Source organism: Lonchura striata, chromosome 2 (genome assembly GCF_050655825.1).
Source record: "Lonchura striata isolate lonStrDom1 chromosome 2, ASM5065582v1, whole genome shotgun sequence".
Lineage (NCBI taxonomy): Eukaryota > Metazoa > Chordata > Aves > Passeriformes > Estrildidae > Lonchura > Lonchura striata.
This window is the reverse complement of record NC_140704.1, coordinates 3809848-3830984: the sequence shown is the minus strand read 5'-3', so window position 1 is coordinate 3830984 and position 21137 is coordinate 3809848. Positions and strand designations below refer to the sequence as shown.

General features: G+C 41.1%; 1 protein-coding gene across 1 annotated transcript; it reads left to right on the top strand.

Moving 5' to 3' along the window:
* Positions 1–3: 3 nt before the first annotated feature.
* On the top strand, positions 4–18756 carry AQP1 (aquaporin 1 (Colton blood group)). Its single transcript, XM_021541858.4, has 4 exons — positions 4–622; positions 14908–15072; positions 15195–15275; positions 16773–18756. The coding sequence occupies exons 1-4, from the start codon at positions 233–235 to the stop codon at positions 16950–16952; spliced, it is 816 nt and encodes a 271-aa protein (XP_021397533.1). The 5' UTR covers positions 4–232; the 3' UTR covers positions 16953–18756.
* Positions 18757–21137: the final 2381 nt, after the last annotated feature.

Sequence of the window (21137 nt, the reverse complement as noted above, 5' to 3'; positions counted from 1 at the left end):
ACAGTGTCTTACATCAATCTAGCAGTCAGCATCTATGTAGATGTTCTTTCCTCCTTTTGTGCAACACCCCTTCCCTCCTACAGACCACCCAAAGCCCTATAAATAATCCAAGGACTGTATTTTTCCTCCAGATTTCTCTTCAGACCTCAAAGGGAAAATATCAGGCAAAGGAAGGGAGAGAGGGAGAAGGGAAAGTGAGGAGGGGAGAGAGAGAGAGAGAGAAAGAGGAAAGATGGCTAGTGAATTCAGAAAGAAAATATTCTGGAGGGCAGTGGTGGCCGAGTTCTTGGCCATGAGCCTTTTCATTTTTATCAGCATTGGCTCGGCTCTGGGCTTCAACTTCCCCGTGGTGGCCAACAAAACATCAACGAGGTCCCAGGACAACGTGAAGGTTTCCCTGGCTTTTGGGTTATCCATCGCTACCATGGCGCAGAGCGTGGGCCACATCAGCGGGGCGCACCTGAACCCCGCTGTCACCCTGGGGCTGCTGCTCAGCTGCCAGATCAGCATCTTCAAGGCGCTCATGTACATCCTCGCCCAGTGCCTGGGGGCAGTGGTGGCCACAGCCATTCTCTCCGGAGTCACCTCCTCTCTCCCAGGAAACTCCCTGGGGCTTAATGCTGTAAGTAGAAACTTTGAATTCCTCCTTTATTTTCTTTTTATTTTAGAGTAGAAATGTAGCAGCTGTCATCTGCTAAAGATGTGGGGGTTCTGCTGGTGTTGGTGACCTCGGAGAGCCCGACTGTTTATTGTAGGAGAGAAACCAGTCCTGGCTGATAACCAGGATGTCACAGGGATGGTCCTTCCTCCCCACCCTCATGTTGGAGCTTTAGGACATTCTGGTCGTGATCAGTTGTGCTTATGTTCAGTTTTGTACATCCAAGTTGCTGCAAGGTGGTTTTTGATGCCAATTTAACACTGAATTGACTGACAGCTTTATGACCTTTCATGGTTCTGAGGGTCTCTAAGGTGACATGTTGATTAATGTGCATACACCAGTGTTGTTTTGGCTTCTGTGAGTGTGGTTCACTTTCAGTACTTAATTAATGGTTTGTGTATACTGGTAACGGCTGCAGTGAAAACTCTTGGGAGCAGAGAGGTGTGCAGCAAGAGAAATCCCATCCCCAAAGGTGTGGGCGGTACCTGTTGCATTAGGCAGAGTGCTCAGATCCTGCTTGTCAGAATCCCAGCTGGCCTTTCTGTGCATTTCTGGGAAAAAATTGGACAAATCCTGAATTGTCATGTGTAAACTGGAGGAAAATGTGAGGCAGCTACAGGTAACTGGGGTGCAGGTTCCAGCTCTCTCCCAGCCAGATGCTCACATCATTCTGCCTAAAAACTGCCTGGCCACAACTCCTCCTTAAAATGTCATTTTGCTGTTGTTGTTGCAGGATAATAGGAGAAAAAAAAAAAAGGTAAATACACTTTTAAACTTGAAATCATCCCACTGTCAGAGGCAGTGCTACAGCCACCGCAGGACACACAGTGCTATAAATGGAAATTCCTCCTGGTCACTTACTTGACCTGATCTCTTAAGAACAAGTATTTCACATATTTTCCTTGGCCCCTTTCTTTCAGAATATTCCTGACTGCAGTTTGTAAATTGAGCTAATTTGAAATCTTCTGCCCATTTGCATTCATAGGGGTATTTGGGACATAAAGCTGCAAATGCAACATCTCTTCTGAAATAACTTAGGCAAAAGAGCAATATGGCTTTACATATTGTAATTTGACATTGCAGTTAATTGAGAACATGAGTCAAGTTTTCAAAACAGAATAAAAACTGATATTAAGGTGATTCCTGGGCAGCTCAGTATCATCCACCCTTGTGTTTCTCTGTGAGTTGGCTGCTCACCTCCCTCTCTCCTGGTGCCTGCAGCTATTCCATCCTGCCAGCGCTTTGGAAATTTTGATGGGTTAACTCAAAACATTTTGGGGAAGAAGAGCAAATAATTTTATTGATTCCAGAAGGCTCTGGCTGCGAGAATGATACATGATCTTTTCCTCTGAAACCACTGACAGAGGGAACAGCTCAACCACATGGGACAGGGTGTCCGCCCAAGTGGTTTCCTCGAGAGGTCCAACTGCCATTAAACACGGGAGGTCTGGTTTTGGTAGCACTTAAGCTTGGTTTTTCCCTTTTGCTTCCATAAAATCCTGATGACTGGTTCCTTCCTCTAACCAAAGCACTAAACCTGGCCATTTGTGAAGGGGGGTGAAGCTCTTCTTGCTCTTCAGTCAGTAACTCCTCAAGCTACAAAAGCAAAACCAGGCAAGGATTAATCTCCATCATATAAATTTTACAAATTGAGCAGCAATTTTTGTGCAATGGAATAACACAGAATATATTTGCTAAAAGCTCTGGTCTCACTGCTTGTCATTGGGAAATATTCAGAATTTTCTTTCTTTTTCTTTTCACGTCCACTTATAAATGTTTTGGCTGGAGGAGCAGTGGGGAGATGCCCCTGGGGATAGTGAGGGCAGCAGCTGTTCTGCCTTGTGAGAGAAAGATGGAAAGGAAAGGAAAGGAAAGGAAAGGAAAGGAAAGGAAAGGAAAGGAAAGGAAAGGAAAGGAAAGGAAAGGAAAGGAAAGGAAAGGAAAGGAAAGGAAAGGAAAGGAAAGGAAAGGAAAGGAAAGGAAAGGAAAGGAAAGGAAAGGAAAGGAAAGGAAAGGAAAGGGAAGGAAAGGGAAGGAAAGGGAAGGAAAGGGAAGGAAAGGGAAGGAAAGGAAAGGTAAGGGAAAGGAAAGGGGAAAGGGGAAAGGAAGGAAATAATTTCCCAGTGACAAGCCTGGAGTGCCTGGGGAGGGGAGGGCTGAGAGGGAACTGGGTTTGAGCCCAAAGTATGGGGGAGCAGGAGCAGAGGGGCTGTGCTCATGCAGAGTCCACCTCAATGGGGCATATCCTGAAACCACAGCACTAGAGGTGCCTCCTTCAACAATGATCCGGCAAGGAGAAACCATAGAGCTTCTTTTATTGTTATGATTTTTAACCTGAGGACAAGAAGGGGAGGCTCAGAGCTGGCATCCCTGCCAGCTGCTCTGTCTTCTGGCCGTTCTTGGGGGTAACGAGGTGTGGATTCCCTGCTCAGAAAAAAAATAGAAAGGAAGAGAGTGCTGCTTGTTTGGCATGGTTGGGAAGAGGGTCTGGATGTGTGTGGCTTTGTCCTCTGTTCTGACCCTGCTGTGCTCTTGGAGAGGTGTTTTTTACAGGAAAAATGTGGTGGGGGCAGTGTAATGGAGTGAGTGTCCATCCAGTGTTCCCAGTGGATCCTGGGTGGGATTGCATGCCTGACCTTGGATTTCTCCTGCCTGGCTGCAGGTCCTGCACTGAGGGACCAAGCTGAGAACCCCTTTCCACTGTCTTCTCTCTGATCCACAGAGAATGAGAGACAAAGAGAGGCACTTCAACCTTCAGATCTGTTGAGTTGCTCCCAGAGACACCCAGCTGCTCTTTGCCATGCTGAAGCTCCAGGCTTGGAAGCCTCTGCTAAGAATCCAAAATTAAGTGGGATAAATCTGTGTCTTTCTCATTGCACAAAGGGAAGAAAGGAAATGCAACCAAATGAAGCACAAAACCCAGACATGGACAGTGCAAGGCTGAGGAGAAAGAAGGAAGGATGAAAATGCAGGATGTTCCTTTAACGTGTTCAGTATTAAGGTCTGGTTTACACTAAGACAAGCAAACCAGTCACACAATAGCATTTTGATCCAAACTTTGCTTAAGTCAACAGACATATTTTTAGTTACTTTGGCTAGTCCCACGTAAGACATTTTGGACAGCACTCAGAGATGTATTTAGATTACTAAATCCTTTTAAGACACTTAACTTACAATATATTTTAGTAGTGGTGTGGGTTCCAAAGTAAAACTTTGAGAATTGGAGAAGCTGGAAGAGGAGTATGTAGTGTGTTTGCCCTTCTAAAAATTTAAATATTTTTCCTTACATCATCTTGTATCTTTTTTTTGGAAGTTGGACTACTACACATTACGAATTTCCATTAGGTAAAGCTGCAAGAATAGAGAATGTGAGATCCAAAATGCACTCATCTGCCAGCAGAGCTGGCTATTGTCTGGTGAGGACAGATCTGGAGTTTGGATAATGGAACAAACTACTCAGCACAGGCAGTTAATGACCAACAAAGAGCTCAAGTAGGAAAGAGGGGAGAGAAGAGACTTCTGTGCTGTAAAGTAACACAATATTTGCTGTTAAACAATGTTTATCTGGAGAACTTTTAGCAAACTTTTAAAAACATGGTCAGAAAATTTCTGTAACTTGTTATTTTTTTGTGTCTGTTTCTCTATCTATCTATCTATCTATCTATCTATCTATCTATCTATCTATAAAATAACCTGAGCTAAATATATAGGTATATATAAATAGTATTTTGTGACAAATGCAGACACCATTCCACAGTTTTCACAATTTCGTAGTTTTCTGTATTTTGAAATAGTGATGAGAGTGCCAGGAAATGTGTCCCCTAACTCTTGGGGCTATAATTTGGAAACTATTTGAAAACTCTTCATTTGAGTTTATGATGAAAGATATTATTTTAAAAGTTATAAGTGGATCAAAAATTGTAGGCAAGAAAAACAGACCTGAAGGTAACGTTGCTCGGGCAGATAAAGGGAAAAGAAAAACAACCAAGAATAACAAATAGGAGGGCTTGGGTTTAGAAAACACCCAGTGGACTGATAAATGTTGTTTGTGTAACTAAGGAGCTCTCTGGAAAAGCCAGAGGAGATCTGGGGTCAGTGGATTCAGAGGTCATTTTAAGACAGGTGAATATTCATATGGATACTATTCATGGAGCATGGAGAGTTACGTGTTGCTGGAACACCCTTTGAATTTCTGCTGTGACTGGCTGTGTCTCTGCTGCTGCCTGGGGCTCCCCAAACCAGGATCAGCCATGGCAGAGCTGGTGCACACAAGGGTGCCGTGTCCTTTGGGGATAAACACCCCACGTCCAGCTCTAGGTTCCTCAAGGGCAGGGAAAAAGGTGTCCTTTGCTGTCTTTGATTCCTCATACCAGGCCAGGATCTGCTGCTTTGACCTTCCAGCCTCACCAAAGGCACACCACAGAACCACAGAATTGTGGAACAGGTTGGGTTGGAAGAGGCCTTAAAGATCCAACCCCCTGCCATGGGCAGGGACACCTTCCAGGAGACCAGGTTGATCCAAGCCCCATCCAACCTCGCCTTGGACACTTCCAGGGGTGGGAAGGAATCTTCTTTCCATGACTACTCCCAGGATGTGCCCCATTGAGGTCAGCTCTGCACGAGCACAGCCCCCCTGCTGCTGCTCCCCTCAGCTGGATTGTGATCCAGCAGCATCAGAGCAACTTGGAACCTCAATGCTGGAGATTTTTAGGGTTTTTTTTCCTTTATTGTCTACATGCTCCAGTCTTATTCTGCTACTTGGGGAAGATGAACAATCTTTTTTCTCCAGGAGAGTGGAGCACAGGATGTGATAAGATACGTGGATCCTTATCATCTGCACATGATCTTATCTCTAAGGGCATCCATGCTGGTGAGCTTTCTCCTAACAAATTCCCAATTTGCACTTCCAATGCAAACAGAATGTTGCACCAGCACTGGGAAGTCCCTTTTGTGTAGTTGAGACCTGCCACACCTTTTACTGGTGTTTGTGGGTCAGCACTGAAGTGTTTCTACTGATATTCCCCATTGGATGCTTCCCATCTTTTAGAAACTTGTCTCAGAGGGGATTCCCCACGGGAATCACCACACTCCTCACGTTTGGTCCACACCAGTGGCCTTCTCACCATGGGGAGCAGGACTTGCCTGGTTGCCCTGGATGACTCAGTGTTTGCCTTGTGATTTCCCTGTCTCCTCGTGCCCGCGCCCTCCAAGCCCGTTCTCCAACCTCCAATTAAACAAAGCCGGCTCGAGTTGGAAGAACATCCAAAATAAACTGAGAGCTTGACAGTGTGAGGGGACAACTGAGTAAGTGATGCTGCTTTTCCTCTGAGTCACTGTGGAAAATTGCAGCTCCAGAGGTGCTGCTGGATGGACGAGACATGCAACTGAGATCCTGACCTTTAATGCTTATTGAAAAATCCTTGGGTGCCTTTTTTTTTTTCAATGCAAATAATATTTTGTGCCTTTCTGAAGTCTAGGAGAGTGAGGAGCTTCATTCTCCCTGTCTCTGCCCTCTGCCCTGCCTATTATTGATACAGGTTAGGCTTCTCCTGCCAACTTTGTCTCTGCTGGGATGTCTGCATGCTTGAGGACACAAACATTCACAAGAGGCCAAAAGCTGTTGCCTTTCTAAAATGAGCAAAATGGTTCCGGTACATGACATTGATCTGGGATTTTATGTCTTAACAAAGCCTGTCACAACAATAGCTCATTGTTCACTGTCAGTTTTTGCAGCAGAGGGCTTTTAAGGCTTGCCAGCATTGTACTGAGAGGCCCCAGGCAGGGCAGGTGGGACACAGGAAAGGCACCTGCTCAAAACTGGCCACGGTCTTGGCCTCTTTTTAATGAGTTCACACAGTGACAGCAGAAACATCTGGGCTGAGATGTAAACCTGATGGTTATCACCCATCCCCCAGAGAATTTGGGGTTATGGCTGTAATCCTTATCTCAGATCTCAGAGCTTTTTATCTGATTTCCATTTCCATGAAGATTTGCTTAACGCCTCTCTGAGAGTAGAGCCGTATCCTGGGATTTTGGCAGGGAGCACGGAGGGATGCAGCAGCACAGCTTTTTCTGGGAGGAAAGGAGAGGCCCTTGGTACTCATCCTCCTGCAGCCCTGTCCTTTTGTGCTAGAACAGAGGAGACCAAAGTGGGTTTTGTGCCAGTGGATCCAATGATGAGAATTTGGAAAATGCTCTGCAAGCTTCAAACTAAACGTTATCTTCATTTATTTCTACTTAGAAATGGTAGAAATTCTTAAAAAGGGTGCACAGGGATGTTTAAAACAATGAGTTGCCATAGATCTAAAAACATTATTAATTTGGTAATTAGTTAATATTGTAATACAAGTGGAGTGAGATTTTCAGAGAATGATTTTTTTTCTCTGTTAGATCAACTGTCAAACTAAGTAGGATTTAAGTTAAATCCATTTTGCCACCAGACTTCCAGAGTGGTCAATAAACCATTAAAATTGGTTTCCTTTCCACAGAGTTCTCTGATTACACCAAATATATCTGGGTGTTCTGTGTGTTATGTGTTTGCACACCCCCAAACACAATCACACACCAGAGACAGATGGACACAAAGATTCTTCAGATGAGATAACCCCAAATTTCAAATTTTAATTTAAATTCATTGGAAAGTTAAAAAAAAAAAAATCTATTAATAGGTGTGGGTTAGATAGATCTGACATAGCAAGGACCACAGGACCACAGCCTGAGGACAAATGGAAATGTCCACACCAAGGGAATTAATATTATGGATTAAATCTGGTTAAAATGGTGCAACGGTAAGGAAAAAAAAAAAACAAGGTTTTTGCAGCAGGGTTTGTGGGTTTTAGCAATTAATGTAAACCTTCAGGGAGCTGAGAATAAAATTTCTTTAATCAGAGAATACTAAAAACTATCATGTCTGTATAGATATTTTTAAGTGGAGCATTTTTAAAACAAGTATACCAAACCACATCACAAGTACTAAAGGAAGAACAGATAGCCCCTGAAAAATTTCCTGTTTGTCTCCAGAGGAAATTGCCTGTTTTCTTTAGGGCAGTAGTACATTTTTGCTTATTTGTTCATTCTCCAGCTTAATCGAGAGAATTCAATAACAGAGGGGTCTTTACCTGGTTCCACAATTGTCTCCTGGAGGTTTTTCTGACCTGGCTGGGAACATTCTGAGCCCTGAGTATTTATTAATGTGTAATTGATGGGAAAATGCTGATCTTCCTGGCATCCAGAGCTGGAGCTGGTGTTTGCCTGCTGCAGCTTCATTGAACAGAGGAGATCTGAGGATGAGGCATAAAGTCAACCCGTTAAATCAAATATACAGAGCCTGACAGGCATCCTGGAGGAAACTATAAACAGCAGGAGGGCGAAAATGTGGCCTGAGAGCTCTGCAAGACACAACTCATGGACTGGAAAGGAGTAAAGAAAATCTCTGTGTGCTTCCCTGGACACGTCCTGTGCATCCCCTCTCTAGGAACCACTGGGAGGTGTCACAGAAAACTCAGATTTTCCAGGCTCTCGATGCTAATTCCGTGCCAAGCAGAGTCAATGAAGGCTTTCAGAGCAGAAGTGTAGCACGTTTCCTCACACATTTACACACACAACTCCTCCTGAGGGCATTGATGACCATGTTTGGAATGGGTAAGGTCAGGTTTGGCCCCTTTTTGTTCCTTTGTTAGGACTTGCTTGATGAACTAGGTGGAGAAATGAAGGAGCTGGAATTGTCCCCCCAGTTCCTGAAACGCATTGCACAGGCTCAGAGCTGGTTTTTAACCCCATGGAAATGCCAGGTCCTCAATGCTTATTTATGACTCATAAATATTTGAGAGCTTCTCAGATTTGCTGGAGTTTGTCTATAAATATAAAATGAATATTACTTGGTGAAATTGCCAACAACCATACTGTGATATTTGTGTTATTACAGTAACAACATAGAAAGGATGATCCTATTTGGCTCAAAATTCAGATATGCCCAAAATTCCCCACTGAAATACTATCTCCTTCTGGACTGGTAATAGAGAAGATAATAAACAGCTCTGTGGTATAAATGAGTGCTTCAACTATTACAGAAAATTAACTATTTTCTTGGGTAACTATTTTTGGCTGGGTAAAGAAAAAAAAATGCAAAACCTCACAATTCCTCATCCTCTGAATAGAAGTTGTTTATTTCTCAGCAGCAACATTTAACCAAAAAAAAAAAAAGTTTCTCCCAAGCAACTTTCCCAGAGACACATCAAAAAGTAAAAGCGCAAATAAAAAAAATTGTCTGTTTCTGACCAGCTGTCCTAAATGAAAGTCCTGTAGAGGAACTGAGTTTTACTGCCTGTCTTGGTCTGAGATACAAATTTTATGTGCTCTGGTTTAATATAATAATCATTCTCCCCTCTTTCTCTCCATGGCACTAAAACACAAAGCCCTGGATAATTTCTCCTAGGCCTGCAGAGGGTGGGAGGAGGGAGCTTAGCCTCGTTCCTGGAGGGTGTCTGCTGCCTAAGGAACGGAAAATATGATTTCTGCTTTGGGAATTGAATGAGTCCCCTTTAGAGCTCTTAAGGCTGTATTTATAGGAAGGATAATCTAGCAGAGGACAATATGTTTTGTCCCCAGGTTCTGCTGAATGCTTCCATTGTTGATGCAGGATACAATCCAAAGCTAATTTATAAGCAGCTTCTGAGTCCTCCTGTCGTATAATTTTAAGTGTAACTCTTAAGATCTTTGCCTGTCTCTGCTTACTACAGAAATTAAACTTTTGTACTTCCTGAATCCCTAATACTCAATTAATGGGTATAGAAACATCCATTTCAGAGTTATACTGTTAAGTAGCAAGAGTAGAAGTGAATAACTGTAGTTAAACACCCAGGGAAGAAGTCTCTGAATCAATTCTGACTATCACTCAAGGGATGGTTTATAGCTGTGGAGATGTGGGATAGACTTCCAGGAGAATAAAGGTATGTTATCAATATGGAAATCATCAAGTACTTTTCATGACAGAGTTGGAGCTGAGGGAGTGAGAAAAGTCAAACAAAATGACAGGCAAGACAGTGGGATGTGGTTTGGAGGGAAGCAGGGAGATGAATTTCTGAGATTACATTTGTAGAACATCTCATTAAAGAACTTTTCCAGCCAAATACTTAAATGATAGCTAGTTGGCATATAAAAGAATGATTAATTTTTCAAAAGATGGGGGGATGAAGAGACAATGAACCATATAAACTATTGTGAAGAGTTTTCTTTATTCAGTAAAAGAAGGAAAGCCAAAGAAGGGAAATTTTAAGCTATAAGAAGAAAATGCTGTAAGACAGCAAGAATTTACTTGAATAAAATGCTAATTTTAAGAAAAATGTCTGCCAAAGCAGACAAAAGGTAATAATTTAGGTAGGATGGTGAGGATATGCAAGGAAGAGAAGTCCCAGCCATTAAAAATGCTATGGCTTAAATTTTCTCCCTCAAAACCACACCAGCAGGCAGGGCTTGCTCTGGTGTTTCATAAGAATGGGGAAAGCTGACATTCCCCTGCTCAAAAATAGACTTCTGCAATATGAGAGGCCTCTGTTTTATTTCTTTCCTGGAGCAATGAGAAACTAATCCCTGTTATATGAAAGGAAGCTGGGCCCTGGAAGCTCCAGTCCTGGGCTAAGGGTTTGCTGGATGAGATGGAGCTCAGCCCCTTGTGGTGGAGCCACCTTGCATAACAAAGTGTCTTATCCATGTAACGGGAAGCAGGTTTGAACTTGATATACTTTCACTGGTAATGAGAAAAATATGAAGCCACTAGAGAAGTACACAGTGGGGTTTACCTTGGGCCGGTTTAATTTCCTGTCCCCGTTTCTCTTCCGAAGGCGGACAACTTATAAATATCCTGTCCTAAAAAAAAATAAATTAAAAAAAAATCAAAATCAAAAGGAAAGAAAACATACCATTAATTTGCCCAAATTATTGCTGTGGGAGTCAGTCAGCTAAACATGGCAGTTAAGGGCACTTCTGGGAAACAAATTTTGTAGTTCTCATCTCCTGTGTGATGTTATGGAGAGCTGGAAGCGATGTGGCCACTGCCCATTTCCTAAGACATAAAGCAGGTGCTCCTCTCAACTAATTGCTCTCATGTTCATGTCTAGATATTCATGTTTTGAGGGGTTTAATACTACTCATTTGAGTGTCTCTTGGTCCACTGTGCCTTCAGTGCTTCCTTAATTTCCAAACAGTTGCATCTCAGGAGTTTTCTGAATAAGCTGTGACTTCTGTACGTTTACTGAATTACGGTAGATTTTCATTCCATTACCTTGTTCAGATTCACAGTGAACTGAGGGGAATAAATTATTAATCATGGGATTGTTAAGGCTGGAAATGGTGCAATTCTGCTCACAGGAGGATGCACCTCCCTTGGGGTGTCTGCATGTTCTGCTTCTTGTCTGGGAGCTGTGAGTTCGAGGGAGAATTCCTCACTGCAAGCTGATGCAGCCAAGATTGATTCAGCTGATCAGATAAATGTGTCCACAGACAACTCTCACACCTTACCAATGATTCAGCCCATTTCTTATGTGTCTTCCTGGTGCTTCTTCTGTTGAAACACTGATGTTAGAAATGAAGTTTAGTGGGATTTTTCATGTGAACAAAAAAGGAAAAGAAGTCTGTGTAGACTCTCTTGGAGATGAATATGGGCTTGTGTGTTTCATTTAACCCTTGGAGCATATTTGGTTCCTTAAAGCATTGAATCCACTCCTCAAATGTCCCAGGTCTGAAGCCTGAAAAGCTCAGGGAGTTGCTGTGCTGTTCTCTGCCCTCTGACATTTTTTTCTGTTACTTAATGAGCATTAGTGGACCACAAAGAGATGTTAAAGATTTCCCAGCAGATACATCAAGGACAGATGCAGTGTCACCCACATCCCTGTGGCCACTGGTAAGAGGTACCAGTACAGGGAAAAAGGCATTGCAGTGTGGGTTCAGATCACTGGAAAGGGTCCTCTTCACCCCAATACTGCACTAGAAGTGGCTGTTTCAAAGCATTATTTTATCTATTTAGGACAGAGATATTGGTCACCTTGTATTTTGGATATTCTTAGTAGCAGAATGGCAGATGTTAAGAACAGCTGTTGATTTTTAGTCAGGTCTCTAATGTATGGTACTGCTTCCTATGAAATTCAGATTAAGCTTTAGAAGCCCTTCAGCTTCTGGAGTCTGGTATTCTACAAAATATTCTACAAAAGTTCAAGATTTCCTTAAAAACCTGAATAGCATACAGAAAATACAGGCAAAGGATGACAAACTCATGTTGGTTGTGCCTCCCTTGTTCTGTCAAGAGCTTAAACCAGCAGATTCAAAAGGTGCAAAAGGTTATCTGGGTAAGACTTGCAAATCCTCTGTGTATGAGGATAATATAAACATAAATATAAATAATATTGATAAATAAATAATTATATTTATAAATATAAGCATGCACATGTACATGTATATTTTAACTTGACAGAAGGGAATGTACCTTCCTATTCAATTTCTAAAGCTTTTCTGGGGTGTGCTTGGGATGGTGAACACTGGTGTACCATGAATGGCCCAGGCTGCTGCTTCAGTGATAATTTACCCTTGATAAGGAGGAAAATAAATACTCTGTTATCCTACCCTAGCACACTGCAGATCCACAGACCCCAGCAAAGCAGGACATCCAAGGTTTGCCTGGGTTTGTCCCATTTTGGAGCACGGCCCAGAGTCCTTGCTCTCACAGTAGAATCTTAATGTTCCTGGCAGGCTGTGTAAAATTACCCGGCTGGAGGAAAGCAAAAGGTTTCCTATGATATTTCCAGGTTTTCTTTGATTCCACACAGCCCATCAATAAGTGTTGATTAGCAGGGAGAATGACCTCAAGTCACGTCAGCTGTAGAATGTGTTTTTCCTGGAGGGAAATGAAGAATACGATTTCCACCTCTCGAAGATAAGGATTATCACAGGTTTTTAAAGAATCATTTTGCTCTTATTGTCTTTTATAGAAGCCCTTCGAGGGAAGGGAAAGCCCAATGGCTGGACAGTGTTTAATCTTTTAAAATGTCAAGGCTTTGTCAAAAGCTAACTTTGATGAGTCAGACCTCAGCTCTGGGTTCTCTGGGGTTGCATTATGATAGAAAAGGATTTGGTTTTTTATCTGCTTTTGGGCATGTGCACATCAGTCACCTGGCTTTTAGGTTTGGCCATTTGGCCTTCCAAATGTAAGATAAGATTTTCCAGAGAGTATATAGTCCAGATTCTTTAACTGGTTTTGATACAAGGAAACTCACAGGAAGCCTAATTTGTTGAGAGACAAAAATCCTACTCTTTCTACAGTGAAACAAAATAAAGCGTTTCTTTTAAAAATTTACAAAAGCAATAAAATATAAATTCAGAGATATCAAACATGAATTTCAGGATCTTGCAATTTTCAGTGCATCTTACATGGATGTATTTATGTCAGACTCACACTTCTCATGTGTAAGTCCTAATAATGATGAAGGTTTCATTAATGGATTTCAGTTTCTACTCTGTGGATGCTGAAGGAATCAAAATACTCATCCTATCAATCAGAATTCCCTTCTATTTGTGGACAAACCATTTCCAACTCAGAGGGTATTGCTCCTGCATGTTAAAGAACAAGCTAAAAAAATACAGTATTAGTGTTTCAGAACAGCAGTATTCAAAAATCAGGTTTATTCTGAGGAAAGACTCAAATTACTTTTTTTCATTGCTTAGGAATTTGATATTAAGCTTTGTTAAAGACAAGAAACAAGAAATGTGAACAGCACCTGTGGAAAGTGAAATAGTTCAGTTAACCATCTTTAAGGTTTTTAAAATATTAGCTTTGGGGAGATTAGGCCATATATCACCAAATCAGATTAATAGCAGGATTTCCTGTGGTTTCATTGTTCTGGACAGGTCACAATAACATGTAATTATGTTTTTTTGCCACGAATGACCCAGCAGTTTTTAATACAGGGGCTCTGACAGATGTGATAACCCACTGATAGCACAAATTAATATAAGTTTTGCAGAGTTTGCTTCCTACTCTGAGTCACATTCTCAGTTCTCTGGCCTGTGGCCAAGCTCATGTTTCATCCCATCCATGCAAGTGAGTTATTTCTGCTTTACATCAAGTTATTCAGCTCAGTAACAGACCTGCCTTGATGTAGTGAAGACATCACTGAATACAGCAATTAAAAGCAGAACTCAAAATTGGTTATAACATTAAATGATTTACCTCCATGGTTTCTTGTTAGGCACAAGTTTTTAGCAGTACTCCTGAAATACGACAGCATTTCTGCTCTGTAATGTCCATCTCTGTGGATCACCATATGCTCTACAGCATTTATAAGAAACTCTGCAGATTTCATGACTAATAATTCTATTGGAATATTTATCCCTGACTGCTTCAGTTTTTCTAGATAATCCACTTCAGTAGGAAATTGAAGCACTCCTATCAGCCCCTTGGGATTCCTTAACTGGGGATGTTTTTAATGTATCCTAAAGAAGTTAAATAATCTTCAGTTTGAGTCTAAGGCACCAAAAAGTAGTTCAGCTGTGAGTTAGGAATCTAAGCTCTTTGTAGTCAAATGAGATCTATTAAAAAAAAAAAAAAGAGCTTTCAAATTATCCTCTTCATTTCATCAGGTGAATCATTGACTACACCATTATCTGTGCAAATTAGAAATACATTGACTAAATATTAATATCTTGAGATGTTTTGTGTACTTTTGGTATTCTGTCACATCTACCAGTCCTCCATGAACTCCATGGAAATCTCAAGGTATTTCCTGTGGCATATTAATTTACAGTTGAGGTGGAATATGAATATCTTAATATGAATGTGGAAGTCTCTGAAGCAATGAGTGACTGGCCTAAGGCACCACAGTTCACTTCTGAAAAGCAAACTCTGCTGAAGGTGTCTTTCTGGCTGATTTGTTTCTCACACATTGATCAATTCCACTCTCACTGTGCCCAGTGGCTGAGTGTTCATGTTGGCTGAAGCAGCAACCACTCCACCACGCTGGATCAATAAAAGTTGCTTATGCCTAGGCTTGAGTACAGCAGGGAGGGTTTTAAAACTAATTTCTCTTCAATTTTTTCTATTTCTTCCTATTTTCCCCCCTGTGAAGCAAAAGGAACACCAGAAGGGAAATGGATGAGCAGGTCTTCATTTTCCTATTTGAGAAATAGATACTGCAGAACTTTGTTATACTGCTTGAAGTCATGCAGGATTATGAAATAACATTTTCCTTCTTGTCTGCATGCAGCTTTCAGAGGGAATCAATGCAGGCCAAGGGCTGGGAATTGAAATCATTGCCACCTTCCAGCTGGTGCTCTGTGTCCTGGCCACCACAGACCGCAGAAGGAATGACGTCTCGGGATCGGCACCTTTGGCCATCGGTCTCTCCGTTGCCTTGGGCCATCTTCTTGCTGTGAGTTTTAGCCCTCAGAGGTTACATCTGCCATATCCCACCCCGGGATGGGCCAGTGAAGGCAGGGAAGTGATGGGGAAGCTTCATCTGTGCCTCACCTCTGGTTCTCTTTCCACTCCTAGATTGATTACACTGGCTGTGGAATTAACCCAGCCAGATCTTTTGGCTCAGCGCTCATTGCCAACAACTTTGAAAATCACTGGGTAAGTTGAGTAAATTTATTTAACTCACAAGAGGCCATGAAAACACAGCCTACAAGATCAGAAATATTTCAACATGTATCATTAAGACCAAGTCAGAGAGTTGGCATTTCCATTTCATCTAACAAAGAATATTCTCCTTTAAATCCTGATCACCCTCAGGCAAACAAAAAGTCCTCAGGCTCATTCAGTCTCTGTGCTCAAAGTAATACAGTAGATTTTCTTTAGTAATTCCTCTTTATATTTATTTATTACAAACTTTTAAATTGTTTACGCATTATTATACAGAATCCTGTACTGTGTATTTATTGTTTAAACTAAGTTTGTAAAGTGCTACTGCTTAATTTGGTAAAATCCAATTTAGAAAGATTCTTAAGCAGGTTTATAAACTGAAATGGATTGTGCAATATTTAAGAGCTAATAAGATGTTCAGCATCTTAAAGCTGAGTGTTTCCTTATGTGTTTTCAAGGATAAGTGCTCTGGAAACACTATAAATTTTAGATTATTCCTTGTGTCTAAATGTGGTTAAATGAGGTTCTTCACAAAAGTTTACTTATTTCACCAAAGCTCAATAAAGAAGTCTGACATAGAGATGTAAATGGGCATGTGTTCTTGAATATATAAAATGGGGCTTGTTCCAACTCTCCTACTCATGATTTTGGCAGCCAGTTGCATAGGCACAGGTGGAAATTTAGTGGTAATACAATGGGGTTGTGAAAATTTTGGATAGAGATTCCATTTTCATCTAAAGAGCAAAACATAAAAGGAGGACCCTGGGGAAATTTTGGCAGTGTCTACCACTTGAGCATTGTTATTAGGACACTAAAGGGAAGTGACTAAGTGAGGAGCTGATATTTTCAGAATCTAGTAGGAAAATTATTATCTTTTGTAGAGACAGAAGAAGATAGAGGTAATAATTTGTGCTCAACTACTGATATTGATGAATAAAAGAAAGAGTTTCCAGACTCAATAGTGCTTTGGCCCTGCAAAGTCTTCAAAATCTTCTATTATTTCTAACACAATCAGCTTGTCTGCTAAAATCCTTTTATTATCTCTCCTTCTAAATTTTAATTTTCTTAAGTGGTTAGGCCAGTTTAATCACAGCAATATCACCAGCTAAGCAACATCTAGGGTCAAATTAAGCCCCTAATCAAGTCCTGTTAAGTATTACTTTCAAATTCACCTATCACTGTAATTTAATAGGAGAACGGAAACTAATGCCCTGTTGTTTTAGAAATTATGCTCCCCTGCCAACTCTATCTGGAGCAGCAGAGATGTTTCAGCAGTAGGTAATTGATTTTAAATATCACAACTTGACAATATAATCACAGTTATTCACCTCTGGGTCTATCATCAACTCATGGTGACAAATTTCTGGTTTTATGCCACGTGGTCAATTGAACATTCAGGTAGACAAGCTGCAAATTTCACCGTGAAAATCCTCAGAGGAGCTGCAAATACAGAAATACCTGATGCAATGGCTTGGATTTGTATTCCAGATTTTCTGGGTTGGCCCAATCATTGGAGGAGCGAGTGCTGCCCTGATTTACGACTTCATCCTGGCGCCCAGAACCAGCGACCTCACCGACCGCATGAAGGTGTGGACCAGTGGCCAAGTAGAAGAGTACGACCTGGAAGGGGAAGATATGAACTCCCGGGTTGAAATGAAGCCAAAATAAAGAGGGAGATGGAGAGAGGGAAGAAAAAAAAGTAAAAAAAAAAAAGCGCAGCACATTGGTTTCCGAAGGTTTTATCAGTGTTATAGACTCTTTGTAAACCAGCAAGCAGTACTTTGTTTTTTTTAATTCAATACAGTTTTCATGTTTTGTTTTGTTTTTTTTTTTTTTTTTACCCCCAATCCTAATAGCATTTTTTATATCTGGGGTTTTTCAATTACAGAGTCTTTAGGTTGAGAAGTCATGACCTAAACAAATTGGGGTGAAATTTATTTAGGTCACCTTTGCACAACCTAAACGAATTGGGCTGAAATTTAACCCTTCCCTTTGTACCACCCAATTTTGAGGTGTATTTAGCACGGGGGGTTCTCCCACCACATCACTCAATAATTACAAATAGTTCCAATGACCAGTTTGTTACCTGAAAGAATAATTATTGATGAGAGAGAATCATCTATACCAATAACAGAGGCCTTACACTTTGAAAAAAGAATATTTATACAAAAATGCAAGGCTGGCATCTAATGCCAGCAATGAATAGGAAAAAAAAAAAAAAACAGTCTTAAATCAGCATCCAAAAGCATCTTTTGGAAGGAAGGGTTTCTAAATATTAGTTGCTATGCAAAATTACCCATAATTTCCTAAATGATTGATCATTTTTGAAAAAGAGGGCCATAAAAGTTAGGCAGGGTAAGAATTTCCAGAGTCACAGAATCTTTCAGACTTTCTAGTGTTTCATTGTCCCTGAACCTGCATCCAGCTGCTTGTGAGGGGTAAATATATGTGACCAAAAAAAAAAAAAAAATAGATATATTAACTCCTGGGAAGTAATAACTAGAATTCAAATTGGAGGGTAGCAACAATGGCAACAAGAGCGACGTGGTGCCAGTGTGTAAACAGGGTGTGTAAACAGGATCTGGTGGTTCCTGTGACTACTCTGCTTTTGTTCACCTTGTAAAATTCATCATGTGATTTAAAGCAAAACAAGGAGAAAAGAAGTCCCCTTTCTCTCTTACTATTTCAATAGCCAGCGCTGTGACATTCAGGGACCACAAACAGATGAACACACGGTATATTTTCTAATGAGGGTCAAATACATACCTGTAAGTCAATTTTGGGGGTGGTTGCTTTGGTTTTTTTTATATATATATATATATACAAATGTTTATATATATGTTTTATACAGAAAGCCTAGTGTACTGTTTTATAAGAAAATAAGAGCATAAAGACAAGTGGAAAGAATTGCAGCAGTGCTTAGCAAAATAAATGACACTGGAAACAAGAAAGAAAATTAACACTCTAAATGACATGGAAGATTATTTTCTGTTTAAATTTGTGTGTGTGTGCTACTTATGATTTCTTGAGTAACTCAAAACATTAGCTGGTCTTACCTACTAACTATAGAATATAGTTAAAGCAGACACGTGCTGATATACTTGTTCTGCACTAAGCAATTTTCCATAAGAAATGAGGCCCAGAGGAACTGATGGAAAATCAGCACACTCCAGAATTCAGCAAAACCTCCCAGAGGTAATGGGATGGATTCTCCTCTCTGAGAGATAGTGTGGGACTGGGAGGTGAGATAGGATTGGCATAGGAATCTGTATGGGTTGGACCTTTTCATCAGTTTGAGCAGATGGACAATGAAAAAAGAATAAAAATGAAAATCACCAGCAATAATAAACAGAATATATTGTATCTTTCTTGTCTACATTTGGTGTGCTATCCCATGTATTGCCTATGTACATAGAGCATGATTGGATTTTGGGGTGGGTTAAAAATAAACAAAATCAGTTGTGCTAACATATGAACTGTTCACGATTCTTCATTTTTAATTTGTTGTGTAATGCAATTTAATTTTCTGCACCATTTTTTCAAGTGCCCACTTGTAAGACTGTGCCAATTTCTACTTTTCCATTCTTCACTTGATGCTTCCCTTTAGGGAAAGGAATGTTCTTTGTTTTTATGGCAGGCAAAGCAGACCCTCAACTGGAAGTGAACTCTTCCAAATTATACTTAGAAATGAAGCAGAGAACCAGGATCAACCCACTTTCTAGAATATCTTTCCAATTTTATCTGCTGCTATCCCAGTACCTCCACTGACTCCAAATTAACCCTTTTTTGCCTTACAGAATCTCTGAGCCAGAGAGAGAGCCAGAACATTTGCAGAACTCACCTGCAGTAAATAGGTTATTTTGACAAATTTCAGTTAACTTAAGAGTTAATGGTGCAGAAAATGTGGGATTCACAATTTGTTCTTTAGTCTACACCTTGCAAAGAACTCGGGTATTTTTTTATGCTTCAAAGTCCAAAACTGTGAAAAACTGCTCACAGAACCCACTTTATTTCCATTTGGATTGTGATAGGACTGCACCATATTAGCTGCTCGAGTTTATGATCATTAAAATAATTAATAAAATAGGTTAAAGGCATGCAATAATTGTTTCACTAGTGAAAACACAGAAAAAAAAACCCAAATCAAAATAAATGAAGTGTGATTTGTTTGTGTATTTTGTAGAATCACAGAGCCATTGAAAGTTTTGTGTTGGAAGAGACTTTAAAAATCATCTCATTTCAATCCACTACTGTGGGCAAGGATTATTTCCACTAGACCCTGTATTCATAGTGACAATGTTTAAACAATTTACAGTAAGGCTCTTAAGAAAAAAAAAGTATTTAAGGTGAATTCCAGACTTAAACCCCTCCATTCTTCTTAAAGAAGGAGAAGCTTAATAGTGTATTTTAAAGTGCTTTTGTAGCACTTAGACCCTGAACTGAGAGCAGGGATTCAGGCCATGGCTGCTAATGGTGCTCCCACTCCTGGCACAAATGGTTTTGCTTTGTGCTGGACAAGCACCCTTCAAACTTATCATCATCTCATTAAAATAGTTGAAACATACCCAGCAAAGGAATTAAAGGCATGAAGCAGCAAATATCGAAACTGCTAACAAGTGTCAAATGGGCAAATGTGATCACCCAGAAACTCAACAAAATGTCCCTGACAAAGCAAGCCTGGGACATGAGTGTTCAAAGAGCTCCTGGGATGTCTGCACTGAGAGCTCCTGATCCACGGATTAACAGGGGCTGTCTGGGCCCTGGTGATTCCCTGGGCACAAACCTTGTATTTCTCACACATTCTAACAGGAAAAAGCCATAGAGTCCTAGCGATGCCTCAGGTTTCAGCTTTTATATTTTCAGATTCTGTGCTGCTTTAGTGCATAATTCTGAGCTTCATATGAGGGCATGGTGAGCTCTCTGCACAGAGCAGGGAGACAAAACAATTCCTGCACCAGCTGGGCACCAAGGACAAATGATACAAATCTCAGGCTCAAGAACAGAAACAACATAGGCTGAAGAGAGAAAAACAAGCAGGATGGGACTGCCTGGGCTAAAGCTGGAATTGGGCAATGAACTCCAAGGTGCAAATGGAGCAGAACTATAGAAGCGAGACCTTATGACTGGTTGTCCATTTTTGTGACAATTTTGGTTCATCTTGGGTGTAGCCCTGGCTGGGCTCTTGTGCTGCCCAAGGTAGATCTATTGAGGCCTTTTAATAAATCCCAAATTTATTCTTTAGCTCTTTCCAGCCTCTGTTCTAAGTCAGCCTTCACAAGACATCAGTTTCTGGTGACTGCATCAGGACAGAAGGCATCTGGAAAAACTCCTTGGACCAGAGCCAGAGGAATGGTTTGGATTGGAAGGGAACTTAAATGTCACCCAGTTCCAAACCCTAGGAACACCTAGGGACACCTTCCACTACCTCAGGTTGCTCCAATCCCCATCCAGATTGGCCTTGGACACTTCCAGGGATGGGGCAGCCACAGCTTCTCAGGGCCACCTGTGCCAGGGCCTCCCCACCCTCTGAGTGAAGATGATAAAGGGTGGATGCTTCCCTAGATTATCCAGGAACCCCCTACCATAGTCTCAGTCCCACCCTCAGGTACCCCACAGCATCCCAAACACACTCTCTGTAAAGCAAAAAGCACAAGGAAACATTCCCAGTTCCAGAACATGGGTGTCAGTTCCTCTATGGGCCAGCCCAAATATCCCAAATTTTTCCTGGGCAAAGCTGAGCAAAGCAAAGCTGTTCCAATTTGCTTTTTCTGAGTGCAGGTTGCCATCCCAGGAGCATGCAGGTGTTCCCACTCTGTGGTTTGCACAGGTGACAAAGCATCCTCTGCTTATTCC